The sequence below is a fragment of the Eleginops maclovinus genome, chromosome 20, assembly GCF_036324505.1.
Source record: "Eleginops maclovinus isolate JMC-PN-2008 ecotype Puerto Natales chromosome 20, JC_Emac_rtc_rv5, whole genome shotgun sequence".
Lineage (NCBI taxonomy): Eukaryota > Metazoa > Chordata > Actinopteri > Perciformes > Eleginopidae > Eleginops > Eleginops maclovinus.
The window spans coordinates 9,569,149-9,588,714 of NC_086368.1; the positions used below are offsets into that span (position 1 = coordinate 9,569,149).

Sequence of the window (19,566 nt, forward strand, 5' to 3'; positions counted from 1 at the left end):
ATAAAGTCATTTTCCAGGCTTTGACCATGTGTAAAAGGTGTGTTATAACAGTGTAATTTGGGTGTATTATGGTTGTAACATGGGTGAAATAACAGTGTAAGATGGGTGTAACATTGGTATAATATGGGTCTAATTACAGTGTTAAAGGGCCTTAATAGGGGTGTCTTAATGTGTAATATTGGTTCTTATAACAGTTTCATATGGATGTCATGTGTAGAAAATAGCTATAAATTAATTTTACATAATACATTTATATGTGATTGCCCATTTAAAGGTTTAATTTGGCAATACTTAAACAACTTCAATTTTTACCATTTTCAAGTTCATGGTTTTGAGGTTTTTTTTAGATATTGAAACTGAAGCAAATGATATCCTAAAATAATCTTTTCAGAGTTCAAACTATATACATTCAAATACCATATTTCAAAAGTAATTGGAATAATAATCGCAACTTAAATTCTGGACTGGTTAAATTTAACAATCATGTGCTCAGTTTTTTAAAAGATTAACAATGTTTACAGCCAATCCTACATATGTTTTCTAAAGCAATCCCAGCAGTATTACTCAAATTGTTCTGTTGCATTAAAAAAAAGATGACGCTAACTATTGGAATTGAAGCAATAACATACATTAGGTTGCCAGTTTTTAGGCACACCTATTTAAAACCAGTCTAAAGTGACAACCCTGCAATAAACGCAGCCCCATTGCATTCTGGGAGAGGATGTGGCTGCTGTATAGTAACAAATAAAGTCATTTTTTGTCAAAACTTTTTTGGAGAGGTGTTACATAAAATGAATGGTCCTTTTTGAGGATGAAGTCATTGGTGCTGCTTAATTGTAAGGAGATGGTTCTTCTGATCATGATTCAACTATCTTTACAGTTGATAGAAATGATTGTAGATACACAAAAAATATGCATGACCTTCTATTTATTATATTAAATACTATCTGTAATTAAATAATTCCAATAAGAGATTTTTCATTCTTCTCCAATTGAAAAATTATTCAGTCTCATTTTGGAAGATCATCCTTGACATTAGTTGAGTTAAGCATTAACTCGACATGTTGGCTTTTCCACTGATGCTACATTAAGATCATTGAAAACCCCCACGAGCTGAAATCTGCTTCAGGGCTAATCTATCCTCTGATTTTATGGATTTTGAATGCTATAATTCATCATCTTCACTAATGTCTGTGCACAATCTAAACCACTAGCCTGGAGCTATCATGTAAATACTTTAGTGTCAGTAATCTCCTTATTTAGGCTTTCATGTCTGAAGTCTCTGACAGTGTCTGCCGATGTTAATATGTGATGGTCTTGGTGCAATAGTCTTTAAATAAATGAACGGGTGAAACAGGTGTCTGTCCCAGTTGGCCTAAATCTTCTTTAGTTTTTTTCCGTGCTCTGTTATCATGAAGGTGTGTGTGATGAATTGCAGCCGGGTCTCAATAACCCCTTCTGAGGTTTGAATGACACGCTTTCCTTGAAGCGGCGGGAGGCAGACCCATATCAGACTGTGATGGATGATGTGAGGAGCTTTCAATGATGGATCTGTAGGACTGGGCCAGGAGTGACTGCGACACACTGAGCTGCCATAAATGGTGCTGTAGTAACATGGTCTCTGGACAGATTTAAGACGTATTGTTGTCTCAAGAAATATTAGCAGAATTCCTGTGTTGTGTCTGCGCATCAGATGTGATTTGGCAAACTTTTTTGATGATATCATTCCTAGACAAAGTGTGTAGTTGTTTTTGGCTCTGTAAAACGTCATTCAGCTCTCTAATGAGTCATCGATGTATTTTCTACAAAACTTCAGCAGCCTGAATAAAAGTTCACTAAAGGTGCCATCTTTGGGGCTCCCAGAGAGGAGAACAGAGAGATAGAGACCCAGATAGCAGGGACTCGATTCCTCACACTCTGTCATAACGTCTTTAACAGATGGGGGTGCTATGTTTAGCACAGATGCTAAAAGGTGCTTCTTAGAGCCTTGGAGCATCTTAAGTATACAAAGAGGTCTGAGACTACACACGAGGCATGTTCCACCTCATTTGTCATTGTGGTTCTCTGTTTTGGCACCAAATGTTTTTTTAAAGACAAATAAATGGGTATAGAAAGGGTGAGTAATGAGGGACATTTTCCACTTTTGACGTTGGTGTCCAGTCACAGCTGATGATAAGTATAGTACATTCAAACCTTAAAATCCTCAGTGCAGATTTAAAGCTCTTCTGCAAGAAAATCTGTTATACTTCCTGCATCCAACAGCGTTGATTTACATGACATATATATATATATATATATACATACATATATAGATAGATCGACAGATACATAAAATATATACATAAGATGATATATTATTTCTAGAAGTACGTGAGAATTGTTCATGGTTATGGAGAGGGAGAAACTATGGGGTAGTGAGTTCTGTGCAAGCCAGAGGTGATATGTTGTACAGGGTTATGGCAGTTGGCAGGACTGATTTCCTGTATCTGTCCTTGTGACATTTGGTGGTAACTAAGGAGGAACTACAGACTACTTCAACTTTCTCCGTGCGGTCAGGGGATGTGCTCCAGATACTGCTCAAAAACAGATCTTGCCTTGATCTGTTGTAAATTCCATTGTCCGAGTTAACTCAGGAAATGTCCTTTGTCTCTATGCTTGTATTGCAAACAAGCTAAGTTCTTATCAGCAAAAAATGGCATTTCCAAATATGATGGCAGGAGCGACTCCAAGTGCAAGAAAACTCCACTGTGCTGCTCAATAAAGGCACATCTTGCTTCAATTGACTACATTTACCTTTGACAATGATTCCATCATTGTCAAAGGTAAAAGTTCCATTTGGGAGTTGCATCATATACCATTTCAAGGTGTTTTGGCCTTGAAAACATCTTGATAAAATGAAAGGTAAGACCTCTTTCAAAGCATGGAACTTTAGAGCTGGATGGGAAGGAGTATATTCTGAAAAGCTCAAAATATTGTACAGTCTCCCCTTCAACCTTTGTTTGCTTGAGCTTCTTCCCTCCAGGCGGAGATGTAGACTTCCTGGTCGAGAAACTCTGTCATCTCCCAGGCCACAAAACTGTCTAATGCTCAGACTCAGCTTTTCCCTTTAACTGGCCCCGATGATGTTTCTGGTGATGCCTAAACAGACTGTAGGTTTTCTAGTTGCAATTTTGACACATATTTATCATGTTTGATGTACCTTTATACATTTGCCTATGTATCTATACAGTGTTCTATTTCTCTTTTAAACTCAACATGGAGTTTAGATAATTATAATTATATGTAAATTGTGTGTAAAATATTAAAATAATGCTGGTGTTAGAAGACAGGCTACTTTTACCCATGGTGTGTGTGAGTGTATTTTAACATAATGAAGTCTTGTAAAGACAATTGAACATTTTGTCTCCATGACAGGTCCAAAAATGACGATGATTTCTTGATTTCTTTTCTTTTTAGAGCTAACCTCTAAAACCTTTTAATACCTTTTAAAAATAAATATTTGAATGTTTTAATGTATTTGAAATAAGTAACATTAAGTAACATGCATCACAGCAAATACATTTAATATAAATGAATTGTCTTATACATGTTTGGCCTTGCACGTTATTGACAGAAAAAGATAAAGGACTTAAATCAAACTTTAAATATATATTACACTGATGTGTATACAATCCATAACCCAATGTTACTGTATCATTTTTCTTTTCCAGAAGTATTTGAATACAATGTGTAAATATACAATGTAGTAAAATATATACAAGTATATTTAAAGGAGAAACAAAAGTGTGTGCTTTTATCTGCTTACCCTTTTGTACAGGCCACATGTTTAAACTGAAGAATATATGCTTCAGCACTGACACATTATCACTGACTGCATCAGCATTTACTAAGAGGCTGGAACAAAGAAGTACATTAAATGTTACTGCACTGCGACAAGTTGATTTATCCATCTTTTTGTTAGGGTTAATTGACTTCCTTTTTCATATGGTGGAAGAATCGAACAGCTCATTAGGGGGTCAATGAGGTTCTTCCACAGGTTTAAAAAACATTCAAAAGTTTTCTAAGTTCAGTATTTTTGCAGCTCAAAGCAGATTCTTCCTTTATAACCTTTTTAAAGAACTGCCTGGAGTCTGTCCAAAATTCTCCATCAAACGCTGAAGCAATGTGTAGTACCAAGAATAGCTGCAAACAAGCCAATGTTTTTAGTTTGCAGGCTAATGTGAGTAACATTTATTTTGAATCAATCTCAGGTCAAACACAAAGCTCTGCTCCGTATCAGTAAGGTCATTTGTCTCATCAATTCCCGGCTAAATCAAAGGGATGACAACTTCTACAGCTGGTCTGAGCATGCAAAGCAGAGGTGGGACACAAAATCACTATCTGGAAAGTCCTTAAACAGAAAACTGACCTACACACCAAGGCATAATTTCACTCAAACGGCCTGGGTTATTCATACTTGTTATTCAAGCTTACCTCCGTGATGGTGCATGTAGTGCTCCATTCTTTCACCTTAAGAGGCCCTATTATGCTTTTTGGGGGATTCCCTTTCCTGTAGTGCGTTATATATGTTTTTATGCATGTAAATAGTCTGCAAAGGCTAAAATCCCAACGTTTCCACTAGAGGGAGTTTCACTCCCACACACCATGCCCAACACGCCTCCATCGTAGTCCTTTTTTTACTTCTGCGACATAGTGACATCACAGCATAACACTGACGCTTCTATTGGCCAGTGCCCCATCACATTGTACGTGATAGGCTAAGGGGCGGGACTTTTCTTAACTGGCCAGATAACCATAATAAGGCTCCTTCAAGTAAAGTAGCAATACACACTGTAAAAGTACCTTACCCAAAGTAAAATTGCATTTCTATAAACATCGACATATAGGACTTAAATATTAAAAGTAATGTAGAATAGTTCCGATGTAATATAGCTTGATAACATAAATAAATCTAGTCAAGAGAATATGCAATGTTGCATATTTGAAGTAAAATTATATAGAAATATTCAACTAAAGAACAAGTTAATTAAAATTGTACAAAAATACAGTATTTGACTACTTGTACTGATTTTACTCCGCTGCCTTTTGCAGTTGATTGAACAGCTTTATGCATAGTTTTATTCACATCATTTGTTTTAATGGCCAAACAGTTTTGAAACCATACCACTGATTCAAATACATGGTGTTTTGAAGAAAGCTAAAGAAATGAAGGCAGCTGCACAGTATTTCTTTCTTTATGTCCAGTTTGACTTTCACATTTCCACAACACACATCCACATAAAACAAAACCCAACAGGACAAAACAGACAGAATAAATAAACATACTATAATACTTAAATAGTTGAGGTTTAACTGATGCTGAAGGATAGCAAATCTCTAAGGTATTTCTAACAGCACTGAGTTAGTATATTTCCAGGTTTGAGGACAAACATCTCGAGGCTACTTCCTCACAGTGCTTCACCCTTTACCGTCACACCAGCAGCAAGTTCAACTCGGTTCACAAATCCTTTTTGAACTGAAGACTTACCATCACTTCAGAAGAGCTGGAGTGAGTAGTGGAGAGACTTTGGTTCCCCAGAGTAATCTGAATTATTGAAGCTGGAAAGATGTTGGTCTCAGCGGAAGACAAAGCCGGATGGGTTCAATGTTATTGGCTTTTCCTTCTTCTCTCAATTCAATCGAATGTCAAAATATTAAAGGTCAAATCTGAAAGATGGAAATACTATGAAAAGGTCTGAAGCATGCTCAGAGATTTTTATCGGCAACCTCTTGGGGTCAAACATTTGACAGTGCATTGGACTGCATTCAAATTAAGCAGCAGTATGTAGGCTCACAGTTTTAAATGAAACCTCAATTTACTGATGACCTTAACCCATCATAACTATGCACGGAATATAAATAAATACACAAACAGAAAATAAGGTGTCACTTTTGTAAAAGTCCAACCAAATTATGGAGATACAGAATTTATTTCCGCTGCTATACAGACACTTTGATAATGTTGCATTGGTCTGAATCATAGCCAAATGGCCCCATTGCAATTTGTTGTTCTTTCCCACAGCACAGAGAATCTGTTTTGTTATATCATTATGCAGGAATTGGTTTTCTATTCAGAAGGCACAGCTATTTGCTGCTCCACTTACCCTGACAGTAACAAAGTGAAACTTTAATCTCCCCTCAGTGTCAACAGCAGCTGATGGCAATTAAGGAGAAAGCCAGGATACTGAAGAGGTGCGTTTGACTCAAAGAGTTCACCTGCAACCCTTCACTGCGAAATTTCAAAAAACTTCTCCTATATTTGCATAATTTCTTTTTAAGGCTTTTAACTGTGAATGAAAACATCAGTGTGTCTCTATTGTCTTTGGGTGTGCAAATGTTGAGCATGCTTGAAAACACTGTATTATATTTATTGTAGTTTTCAGTCTAGATTCTATGCCTGTAGTCACTGGCCGTTATAGTATAACAACACAAATTAGATGCTGTCAATTCAGTAAATTAAATCTGCAGAAAGCTGGAGAAGAAAACTGCAGGCTTAATCTCCGCCTCAATATACTGAGTACTGACGTTTTGCCAACTGACACTCAGGTTTAACGTAGCCTTTGCTGTATCGAGGCCTAAACACGAAGCTCCTGCTGTGTCAGAGTGAGCAGCTTCGTGCATTGTGAGCTCTGCTGTTCGGTTACTCTCTGACAAAAAAACAGAACCAAATATGACAGTCCATGGAGTGCAAAAGCAGACCTTTAACGTTTTAGACCTTGGAGCTGTGCAGATATTATAGTGTAGGATTATCAGGACTCTTTGTTTCTACATTTAGCTACTCTTGTTTAAAGAGCTGCTTAATGATAATGATTTTAGTGAAATTGCTTTTGGGCAAACAGTGGTGCAGGAACTGGTCCTAAAATCCTGGAATGAGTTAGAATGAGTTAGCATTTTACTACTTCCGGTTTCCTCTTCAACAATATTTTGATTGTGTTTTTGGTTAGATACAGTGGGGCAAAAAAGTATTTAGTCAGCCACCAATTGTGCAAGTTCTCCCATTTAAAAAGATGAGAGAGGCCTGTAATTTTTACCATAGGTACACTTCAACTATGAGAGACAAAATGAGAAAAAAAATCCAGAAAATCACATTGTAGGATTTTTAATGAATTAATTGGTAAATTCCTCGGTAAAATAAGTATTTGGTCACCTACAAACAAGCAAGATTTCTGGCTCTCACAGACCTGTAACTTCTTCTTTAAGAGGCTCCTCTGTCCTCCACTCGTTACCTGTATTAATGGCACCTTTTTGAACTCGTTATCAGTATAAAAGACACCTGTCCACAACCTCAAACAGTCATACTCCAAACTCCACTATGGCCAAGACCAAAGAGCTGTCAAAGGAGACCAGAGACAAAATTGTAGACCTGCACCAGGCTGGGAAAACTGAATCTGCAATAGGTAAGCAGCTTGGTGTGAAGAAATCAACTGTGGGAGCAATTATTAGAAAATGGAAGACATACAAGACCACTGCTAATCTCCCTCGATCTGGGGATCCACGCAAGATCTCACCCCGTGGGGTCAAAATGATCACAAGAACGGTCAGCAAAAATCCCAGAACCACACGGGGGGACCTAGTGAATGACCTGCAGAGAGCTGGGACCAAAGTAACAGAGGCTACCATCAGTAACACACTACGCCGCCAAGGACTTAAATCCTGCAGTTCCAGACGTGTCCCCCTGCTTAAGCCAGTACATGTCCAGGCCCGTCTGAAGTTTGCTAGAGGGCATTTGGATGATCCAGAAGAGGATTGGGAGAATGTCATATGGTCAGATGAAACCAAAATAGAACTTTTTGGTAAAAACTCAACTCGTCGTGTTTGGAGGAGAAAGAATGCAGAGTTGCATCCAAAGAACACCATACCTACTGTGAAGCATGGGGGTGGAAACATCATGCTTTGGGGATGTTTTTCTGCAAAGGGACCAGGACGACTGATCCGTGTAAAGGAAAGAATTAATGGGGCCATGTATCGTGAGATTTTGAGTGAAAACCTCCTTCCATCAGCAAGGGCACTGAAGATGAAGCGTGGCTGGGTCTTTCAGCATGACAATGATCCCAAACACACCGCCAGGGCAACGAAGGAGTGGCTTCGTAAGAAGCATTTCAAGGTCCTGGAGTGGCCTAGCCAGTCTCCAGATCTCAACCCCATAGAAAATCTTTGGAGGGAGTTGAAAGTCTGTGTTGCCCAGCGACAGCCCCAAAACATCACTGCTTTAGAGGAGATCTGCATGGAGGAATGGGCCAAAATACCAGCAACAGTGTGTGAAAACCTTGTGAAGACTTACAGAAAACGTTTGACCTCTGTCATTGCCAACAAAGGGTATATAACAAAGTATTGAGATGAACTTTTGTTATTGACCAAATACTTATTTTCCACAATAATTTGAAAATAAATTCTTTAAAAATCAGACAATGTGATTTCCTGGATTTTTTTTTCTCATTCTGTCTCTCATATTTGAAGTATACCTATGATAAAAATTACAGGCCTCTCTCATCTTTTTAAATGGGAGAACTTGCACAATTGGTGGCTGACTAAATACTTTTTTGCCCCACTGTACCTGATGTAAGGTTTGTGGTCAACAGAATCAGAATCAGAAATACTTTATTCATCCCAAACTGGGACATTGTTTAGTTACAGCAGCAAAATTAAATATAATAAACATAAGAAATATACAGATACAATAGTGCAATGAAATGGAATATTAAATGAAAATATAATATAAATGTACAATGTTAAGTGTTAAATGTTAAACACAAGATTAGGAGATTTTAACATTTTCTTTTTTGACATTGAAAACATCGGAAAAGACTTGTAACAAATGACTCTAATCAACTTCATCACGGTGAATACAAGTCCGCCTTAAGCTAAGGAATGGTGATGTCAAGTCATGTGACCATGATAATGTTTTTGTATAGCCTGCAGTTAGCTTGTTACTTCTGGTGTTTGCATTTGTGCTTGGAAAATCCTAAAGTGGTGTTAATATGTGGAAATTATCCTGCTGAACAAAACGTGCACCATAAACGCTTATTTGCAACAGATGATTGACTTTTTTTCGAGGGAGCCCTTGCGATGCTTACTTTTCGGTTGGCCTAAAAAGATATGTCATTACTGCACCACTAGTTTGCACTACATGTTCACACGTCCCCATGTTTCAATGGTGTCATGTTACTGTGTGAAAATGATATGGAATCTGATGAGCAACTGAGTATGCCTTATGGTAATTTAAGGGCATTTTCTCTTTGTAAAAAACAGAATCAAAACATGTTTAGTAATGTGATTACATCTGGCAAACTTAATTAAAATCTAATCTTACATCTTAGCCATTACAAAGAGAAAATAAAACATTTCTTAATTAATTTAGCCTTATTTAATCAGGTAGTCTCATTTAAATCAAGATGCTCATTTCGAGAACAGCATTGAACAAACAAAAACAGAGATGGCCAGACAAAACAAAAGCTGACACAGCATAAGAGATTACACCAGCAAACTAAACAGACTCAAAGGTAAAAAATCAGCTTTAAGGATGAGACATCCAAGTCTTCAAATCCTCTGTAATTCATTCCATTTATAAGGTGCACAGCAGCGTTAAACAGTCCTGAGATCCTGAGAATAGAAGTGATAAACAGAGATACTTTTTGCAGGAGACCTTCATAAATAGATTGTCAACAATCTCATTAAATAGAAAGAAGTTTTCTTTTTGCCTGCTTTTTGGTACACAGTCAAAACACCACTTTATTCGCATGTGGAGAAACCCACAGCACAGTGATGAACTGAGTTGTTATGAGATAGTGACGGCAGCAAGAGAAGAAAAAGATATCTCTGCCATTGCGCAGAGATATTTTCCTGTCCTCAAGACGCTAGTCCCAGAAGAACCAATTCCAGCAGTGCTTTCAATGTTACTGGCACTGTACTCTAAACCAGTCTCTATATGTGGAAGGATGTGTCAATTGAACTGGGGCTTTAACCGACAATTAATTTCATTAAGGATTCATTTACAGATCATTTTCTCGATAAAATGTGAGACATAGAGTTTACTGGGCTATTGCTTTGGAACTTGGGCACTTTGCTTGCAATATTTGTCATTTATTTTAAACAAACAAATCTTACTTATTCATTGTTATTCACCAGAATGCAGTGTTTTTACCTTGAAGCTTAAAACAACTGTTGAATGCTTTAGCATTGCAAATAGCCGCTCTGCTTGGTATTTGTACACGTTTCTCAACCAATAAATCAATGGAATAGTGTGAAACCATTGTCAGCATCGCCTACATGTGCCTTTTATCTATTATGCTTTTAGCTTTTACCATAATGTAAATGTTTTTTTTCTTCTTTTCAACATGTTTGTGAGTTGTTGACATGATATGCTCTGTTTGAATTTGATATGTAATGATAAAAATGCTCCCTTAAAACTAACACAATTGGAATTCAGTTATTGTTTTTGTTGTAAGTATTATATCCCTGTTATCATTTGGCTGGGTCATGAGGAAACACTGCTTGACTTAGCTCCTGCTCTGTTGTAAACGGCATTCCTCTGAGCTGAAATGAGATTTCCAAGTAGTGATGATAAACTGTGTTTACCCATCCATGTTTTCCATATACAACCTGATTGAAGCAGATGCTCTGCATTTGGACCGCACTGCAGGTTGCAAAGATCTATCAGGTGTCTGAATTACAGATGCAAATGTAGTCAGCTATTTTGCATGCTAGCATAATTTGCACTGAAAAATACAGCACCTACACCTCGGGTCCCAACATTATCATCATTAAGTTGCTCCTCATCTCAACAGGACACTCAACAAAGGAAACAACAGTTGAGATAAATGTGGCGCCAGACAGTCACTAAAAAGTCCTAAATGATGTTGTAAAACATAGAGGGAAGCAACACAATATTTGTATGCCAAATTATAATTTTCAGTGAGGCCTTGGGACCTTACGTGATTCTAGGATATTTGAAAATGTTAATACGAAATGTTTTGATCTCAAAAGGGCACATTTCTAATTAGTGAGTGAGAGTGATATGTCAAATCACAGATATGGTTTAGAGTGTGACTGATCACAACAATCCCCTTAATATCCATGCCTATCCACTCATAGAGTGCATATTTGTATTGCTATAAGGGTTGTGTTTGTGCAGTGAATTCAATAGTCTTGAGACTCAAATGTAATGTGAGACAGGTGCTGCAGTAACAGCTCCTTTTTTTTTTTACAGTTAAGTGGACATTATATGTGTTAATAGGACATGATTAACACTAAAATGCATTAATGTTAAATTGGAAATAGACAAGTTTTTTGCTTCAAATTATCCTCATGAACTAAATGTTGATTGCAGAGCTTAATGGCTATACATTAATGTGTGTTTAGATTGGATCCCTTATTATGGTTAGGTCTCCAAGTCTTGCTTTGAAGGTAATTTTGTCAGTCACTGGGTACAATCTCCTAGAAAATAAAAGCTCCCTTTATCCCACAATGAAAAGGTGTCAAAATTCAGCAATCAAATCCAGGGCTTTTCCTATTTTTTTTAGAAATTGTATTCATTTATCTTGTGTGTGTTACTATCTGCAGCAGGGGAACTGGCGGGTTGAACTACCAAAGCAACCATAGAGTACCAAATGGATTGTGTTCTGTGCAGTGCTGCCAACAACTTTCCAATAAAAGCAACTAAATATAGCTCAAAAGTCACTAAACTTGGCTAGATGACATCATAGGCTCATTTACATATTGGTGGAAGTTTGGGAGAAATGACTGACGGCATTGGGGATTAATAACACTACTATTTAAAATACTTCTTGCTTTTTACCTAATTTCGGGATAAGTGTTTTTTCTACTCATTGTTGGGGAAAATAAAGCAATCTGATTTTGATTTTGACAGCAGCATCGACAATAATAACACTCAAAACTCTAGCAGGGAGTTGGAAAGTTGTGTTTTCCCAATTAAATGTTCATCAACTGCATAGCATTCTTTTTATTCTAAAATTAGTCAAGTGTTTTCACACTGCTTACATAAACTCTGACATTGACAAGTTAGATCATGCAATCTTCTGGTGTCTCTTGGCAAATTGCAACTTGTCAGCTTTACAGTCACTGACGTAGTGTTACAGAGTTCTTCTATATCTGGCCCAAACGTGTACCTGGTAACACGTCACAACAGTGGAACATTGCATTTGACTCCTGAGCAGAAAATGTGTTGAGTGTCACACTGTAGCTATTTAAGTCCCAGTCAGGGTAACACATTAATTCACTATCACCCCATTTTCTCGTTAGAAATGTAGGGCAAGAATCTGGTGTTAGGATATGTTGAATAATACAGTGACGTCACTATGTAATACCCCTACTTGCATATAACGCTCAAACTCATTGTACATGATAGGCTAAGGGGCTGGACATTTCCGACAAATCTCTAAGCGGTTGACCAATAACAACAGAGCCGGCTAGCTAACCAATGAGAGCAGACTTGGCTCTCGTTGGGGTGAAAAGAGGTGCTGCAACACAGGCAGGATGAGAAAAATAAAGACCCTTTTTGAATATTAAAACGTGAAAATTTGTCACAGTAGAAGCACACAATACAATTATGAACCTGAACATGAGCAGAATATGTCCTATTTAAGATTCAACACATATTGCATTACTATAACTTCAATTGTATTTTCTTACATCCCTACTTCAAATAATGTTTGTTCATTTCAGATGTGGGGTAGATAAGAAGATGCTCTGAACCTTAATCCTCGCTTCATGTTCTGCATACTCGGTTATCTTATATTCTGCAGACCACCTTGACTGTACCTGTTATTAGTCAATATAATTTGGTGCAGTGCAGGTCCATCGGATCCCTTATGTGGGTGGGAATAATGAAAGGGCAGCTGAATGAAGATAAGGGCAACACACCTAGCAATGAAACAAGTCCTGTTTTAACTACAATAACATAACAACACAATAAGTTCATTTCCATGGACACTGACACTTTTTCATTTTACAGAACAAAGCATTTTTAATATTTAAAGGGACGCCTACACTTCATTTTAGAGATTTCACCTCACTGGAGAACTAGCCGTAGAGAAAAAGAAGCCTTTTAGTTTTATTCTTTTATATCCGTGAATAACCTCAATCAGGAGGATTTTGGGCTTTGTAAGACAAGCTCTTAAAAAATTCACTTTATGAATACACTCAGTTCCATTATTATGTTTCGCTATCATTATTTCATGTTTTCCCCCTGTTCAGGCTCCCTCAGGGAATTATCTCAGGTCTTGGTACTGAAGTGAGTTACCTCAGGGACTCCGGCCTCTAACCTGTCTTCATAAATACGTTTCAAACCTAGCTGGGGAAACTTGGACACGCAGTGGATAATTCTGCGGTGCAGGAGACTGAAAATACCACAAACAAACCCCATGTTCCAAACAAAAAGGAACAACATGGCTCAATTTCTTTTTTCGTATCAAGGGAAAATCAGCATATTTTATCCCAGATTCTACATGGTGTGAGGTTAATATTGTAAAATGTTTGGATTAATTCAGTTTAGATTCTGTCATGAAAATGTTTCAACAAGCACGCACAAACAAAGAAAAGAAAAAAGCTGTAACCAGAAATCATACTATTAATATGCTATGTGCATCATATTCATTTTCATATTTAGCTGTTTAGGTACTTAGTGTACAACCATGTCAAAACATTGTTTTGTTCTCATGATGTCTTTGGGCAACATTGGGCTGTTTTACCACCACCTACAATTTTACACCATTACACCTCTAATTATAACCTACAAACAGCTTTTTTAGCTTTTAGCAGCTCATAGATTTCCTTTGCGAATTGAATTGTGGGAGAACAGTTTGCACCAACAGCTGCCTTTCAATTTGAAAGTACTCCATGGGTTTTCAGTGCTGAGAGTATGACTTGTAATTCTTCGAGTGTGACCTACTGCTTAGATTTTTATTCTGTATTTATTAATTTGAGACAGTGTGACAGATACAATCCAACGTTAATTGTGGACATGCAGGAACATAAAATAACCCAGGGGAAAAAATATATAATTAATATTAATTAGTATAAAACATAAGCATAGTGAGAATTAAATTAAATGCACAACATGAAACAGTTAAAGTTCTTGTACTCAGATAGTAGTAGTGGGCATGGCCCGCCTTACAAATAATAATCCTGCAGTCATTCAGATTTGGATCCAGAACAGCCTTACCTATTCATTTCGGCTCAACCTTGACAATATTTCCAAGAGACCAACGGAATAGCCTTCACTCTGAAACAATCTTCCTGTTCTCTTTTAAATATAACTCTTCAATTCAAAGTTTTCAAACAGTATCTCATGCTGGTCTTTGGCACACCATATAATATAAAGGCATACTCATTAGTATCCCACAGATCCTTTTAAAGATCCCTTTTAACTAATTACCTTTTCACATTCCTTCCTCCTTCTTGCTGGTCTGTACTTTCTGTTTTTACGTGTAATGTATCAAAGGCAATACGAGGCCAAGGGAAAGTCAAAATAAGACTTCAGTCAAGTTATTGTTTTCATGTTTTTGAACAAATAACTGTGTGGGATGGCAGTAGTGTTCATCTTGGTGTGTGTCCCAGCCTACAGGTCTGCTGTCTGTGATAATGAAATGCCATATGTGGCAAAGACACATCCAGAGGGAAAACAGAGCAGTTTTTCATGAGAATCATATTTCTCTGTGTGCACCTTCTCCTCATTTTGTTTAGAGACACAAAAACAGGACGATCCTCATCGAAAATGCACATTGTATCATTACCAGGAAACGCCTTGGCCATTTGTTTGATGAATCACTGAGCGTCATAGGGATGAACAATTCAATCCATGCAAACAAAGTTTAGCTGTAAGAAAAACTGTGACAATGAAAAAAAGCCCTGTGGTGAAACATAACCATTAAAAAAATTGTAAAACTACGGTCACTAAATGCTGATTGCTTTATCCAACCTATTTATCCGTTGTATTTATGTCTGTTATGTAATGTTTGTCATTCTTCAGCACAGTGAGATCTTAGGAGCAGAGGGAGCAACAGAAGCCTGCCATGATGCAAGTTGTTGCATATAAAGCTTAACTGTTCTAAAAGCTGCTGCTGGCTCTTTTGTTTTCATCTAAGTAAGATGCTGCAGCTTTGCGACCACATTTTAAGGTGTTCGAAACAGGCTGTGTTAAGTGACATGTTTGCGTTTCACAAGTGACCCCTACTCATGGGTCTGACATGCTCATCGTCTCAGACTGTAAAGCGCCTGGCCTCCTGCAGTATCATGATCAACTGAGGCTCTGTGTTTTCAGTCTCAAAATGATATTGTTCTATTCTGTCAGACCTCAGTCTGAAGTTCTTTTTTTAATGTGTCAAATAATAAGGAAGAAGACTAACCAAATGATATATATATTGGTCTACCAACAGCTAACATATGAATAATGTTGAAACAGAACAAGTTTATTGCCAGTTATGTTTACTATAACAAGGAAGTTGCTTTGATGTCTGGTGGTGCAAACATACAGCATAAGAAAATCAGTTGTAAGAGTAGGTTCAAAATATAACGATAATAAAAAGATATTTTAAAAAACTATTTAGCATTAAAAATGAATAAACACAATTATTTACACCAAATCTAAATATGCAAGAGAACCTAAAAAAAAACACAAAAAAAAACGTAATGACTTATGTGTCAGCAGGATTTAGAAAGAATAGTGTGAGGGTTTATCTTTACCACTGCAACACTGTCTTTACCAGTCTGTTTACAAAGTCAATCAAATAGTTGTGGAAGGTCACATGACTCCCGTTTATACGTGGGCTGTCTTCCTGTTCTTTTTAAAAAATGGACATGTTTTTCTAATTGTGGAATTGTGCTCTGATTATAAATTGTGCAGAGCTGCCGAGGATCTGGACAGGTGTTTACTGTGCCCCACGGTCGAAACTCAAGCAGTATCCAGTTTATGTTTTTATTAAATTATGAGAATTTTCTTTTTGCCATTGCCTTTTAGTTACCCGAAATGTGGGACTATTAATTTAAACATTGTCATTCGTTTTCCTGTTTAATCTGTTAATTAATTTGTGTTTTTGGCATATTTTAAATCAAACTAAATATTTCCTTTTATTTCTATCTCACCTTTATTTCTTTTCTAAAGCAGTTTTCTTCTTGAATTTGCAACACCTATATATGCCTTCATTGCCCTTATATAACTCATATACAGTGGTATGCAAAAGTTTGGGCACCCCTTAGGAAAACCACTGCATCAGTTTGTCACTTGCTGAGCTTTTGAAGCAGCAACTTCATTTTAACATATGTTATACCTTATGGTAACAGAAACATCTCAGTAGTGAAATAACTTTTATTGGTCAAACAGAAACATGTTTATGTGCATTCAAACAAAAATAGGCATGTGCATAAATTTGGGCACCCCTAAGAAATAATTCCATTAATATTTAGTATTGCCTCCTTTTGCTGCAATAACGGCCTGTAGACGCCTCATGTAGCCACAGACAAGTCCCTTAAGCCTGGCAGGTGGTATTTTGGCCCATTCTTCCACACAAAACGTCTCCAGTTCAGTCAGGTTTCTTGGCCTCCGTGCATGGACAGCCTTCTTCAAATAAATCCATACATTTTCAATGATGTTAAGGTCTGGGGACTGGGATGGCCATTCCAGAACATTGTACCTGTGCTTCTGCATGAATTCCTTGGTGGATTTTGATCGGTGCTTAGGATCATTGTCCTGCTGAAAAATCCAACCCCGGCGTAGCTTCAACTTTGTGACTGACTCTAGAACATTCTTGTCAAGAATCTCCTGGTACTGTAAGGAATTCATGTGGCCCTCAACTTTAACAAGTTTTCCAGTACCTGTGCTAGCCACACAGCCCCATAACATGATAGATCCTCCACCAAATTTTACAGTGGGCAACAAGTTCTTTTCATTGAATGCAGTGTGTTTTTTTCGCCATGCATACCTGTTCATGTTATGACCAAATAACTCAATCTTGGTCTCATCTGACCACAGTATTTTGTTCCAAAATGCTTCTGGCTTGTCCAGATGTGCTTTTGCATACCTCATGCGACTCTTCTTGTGATTAACACTCAGGAAAGGCTTTTTGCACATCACCCTTCCAATGAGCTCTTCCTGGTGCAAAGTACGCTGGATTGTGGAACGGTGAACAACTACACCATCAGCAGCCAGATGTTGTTGTAGTTCTCTGGAGGTGGTCTGTGGCTTCTCTGTGACCATTTTCACCATCCTTCGCCTGTGCCTTTCCCCTATTTTTGTCGGCCTACCACATCTTTCCTTCACACGGACTGTTCCTGTGGCCTTCCATTTCACAACTACGTTTCTGACTGTGGAGACAGACAGTTTAAACCTGTCAGATAATTTTTTGTACCCTTCTCCTAATTTATAATGTTGGATTATCTTAGCTTTCAGGTCAGTGGAGAGTTGTTTTGAGGTCCCCATCTTGCCACTCCCTAAGAAAGAACCTAGGCCAGGCACAGCCAGCTATTACCTATGTTAAATAGCCTTTTTCATGATTGGTTCCACCTGTCTTTGTAATTGAAGGTCTAATGAGCTAATCAAAGCAATTTTGTGCAGCAACCTGTCAGCTATAAATCCGTACAGGTGTTGAAATGAATGCTATTTATAAGGGTGCCCAAACTTTTGCACATCCCATTTTTTGCATTTTATTTTATTATAATAAAACTATGTAATGCTACCCTAAGAATTTTGGTCTGGAAAACACTAAAACGTCTACATCTTTGTAGGAAAACAAATGTTGTTGCTGTGATCTTCTATTATAAAGGAAAAGCAAATTGTCATGAAATCTCAGAGGGGTGCCCAAACTTTTGCATACCACTGTATCTAGAAGCTGCTTAACATATTATCAATTTGCTTGCCTGTGCAGATACCCCAGGTGAGCTACGCATCCACAGCTCCAGAGCTCAGTGACAACACCCGCTACGATTTCTTCTCCCGTGTCGTGCCTCCAGACACCTACCAGGCCCAGGCCATGGTGGACATTGTCAAGGCCATGCGCTGGAACTACGTCTCCACTGTGGCCTCAGAGGGGAACTATGGAGAGAGCGGCGTCGATGCTTTCATTCAGAAGTCTCGGGAGGACGGTGAGTACACACTGCGTCCTATATCATTTCTGCACAGCACCGGAAGATATTACCCCTGGTGGCATTTTAGAAATTTGGTGAAGCTCCGAGACAAGCAAGCGAAAATCAATCAACGAGGTCAAAAGTTGCATTTATCATAAGACATGTACATAGCTGGAGGTTGATTATAATCTCCAATATGTGCTCTCTGAAGGGAAATACAGAGGCCTACATTTGATTACAACTACACATTTTCATAGGATGTTAAATCTAGCCATGCACACCTTTTCTCCTGTTTGAGCCTTTTTCTTTGGCTATGCAATGAAAGAAACAGCAGTCTCCCGTCAGTGTCCAGACTAAATCTGCTCAACCACAGTACTGGCATTATTATTATTATTATTATTATTATTATTATTATTATTATTATTATTATTATTATTATTATTATTGTTATTGTTGTTGTTGTTGTTGTTATTATCATCATTATTATTGTTATTATTATTATTAATAATAATAATAATAATAATAATAATAATAATAATAATAATAATAATAATAATAATAATAATAATAATAATAATAATAATAATAATAATGCAATGTATTAATTTATCTTTTTTTAACCAGCAAAGTGGCATTGTCAATACAATGAATCATTGTCTACATTTTCCTGGTCAAGGCAAGCAGCAATAACATTTAGTCACAGGCACAGAACATAAGACTTTTAACCACAAATATAGGTAACAAAATCATGATTAAAAATAAATGAATGACACTCATTGTACCATATACGCATAACGGTTTGAGTCCAAGGATTATGGACATTATGTGATGGTTTAGCTGGTCCTAATGGGGAGCTTTGTTCTGTCAGACTGAAGTCAGATGACAGCTGATGAATTCAGTTTCTATTGTCGTGTTGCTCTGTGTCAGCTGGATGTGTAAGTAGGCAGCTGTTTGCAGCAATTAGCCTTAACAACATGATAAATCACAGTATGCAAGTATAGTGATGAAGCGAGAGTTACCTAGTGTTCAAATATTGCTCATCACACAATGTCAAGCACGCAAAACACATTTGCACCATAAATTAGGATTAATGACGATAACCATTTATTTGCATATTGAAATGTTTTTATAGAGCCCAGCTTAGATTCAGATTTAAGAATATTTTACAATATATTACAACATACAGTTGACACACAATACACAAAACATTAACTGCATCTTAAAGTGACTAAGTGGTTGTAATGATAGAAGTGCTGAGTGTTTTGTTCTTCCACTTGCGGTAAATGAAGTCTTACCCATAGATCTGACCTCAATCAACTTTCAGGTTAGTTTACAGGTCAGCCATCTTTATTTAACTGTAGGAATAGCCAAAGAAAATCCATACATATTACACAAAACATAATTTTTCTTTTGGCTTTCTGTACAAGGCTTTTGGATTTTTTCTTTCTGCGT

At 37.3% G+C, this 19,566-nt stretch overlaps 1 protein-coding gene across 2 annotated transcripts in view; it reads left to right on the forward strand.

Moving 5' to 3' along the window:
* The window catches only part of LOC134883558 (metabotropic glutamate receptor 4-like), a 167,242-nt gene that overhangs the window by 82,865 nt on the left and 64,811 nt on the right, over positions 1–19,566 (forward strand). For both annotated transcript variants that reach the window (XM_063911974.1, XM_063911975.1), the window contains exon 3: positions 17,916–18,132. In XM_063911974.1, the coding sequence (XP_063768044.1) occupies positions 17,916–18,132 (217 nt within the window). The remainder of the gene's footprint in view (positions 1–17,915; positions 18,133–19,566) is intronic.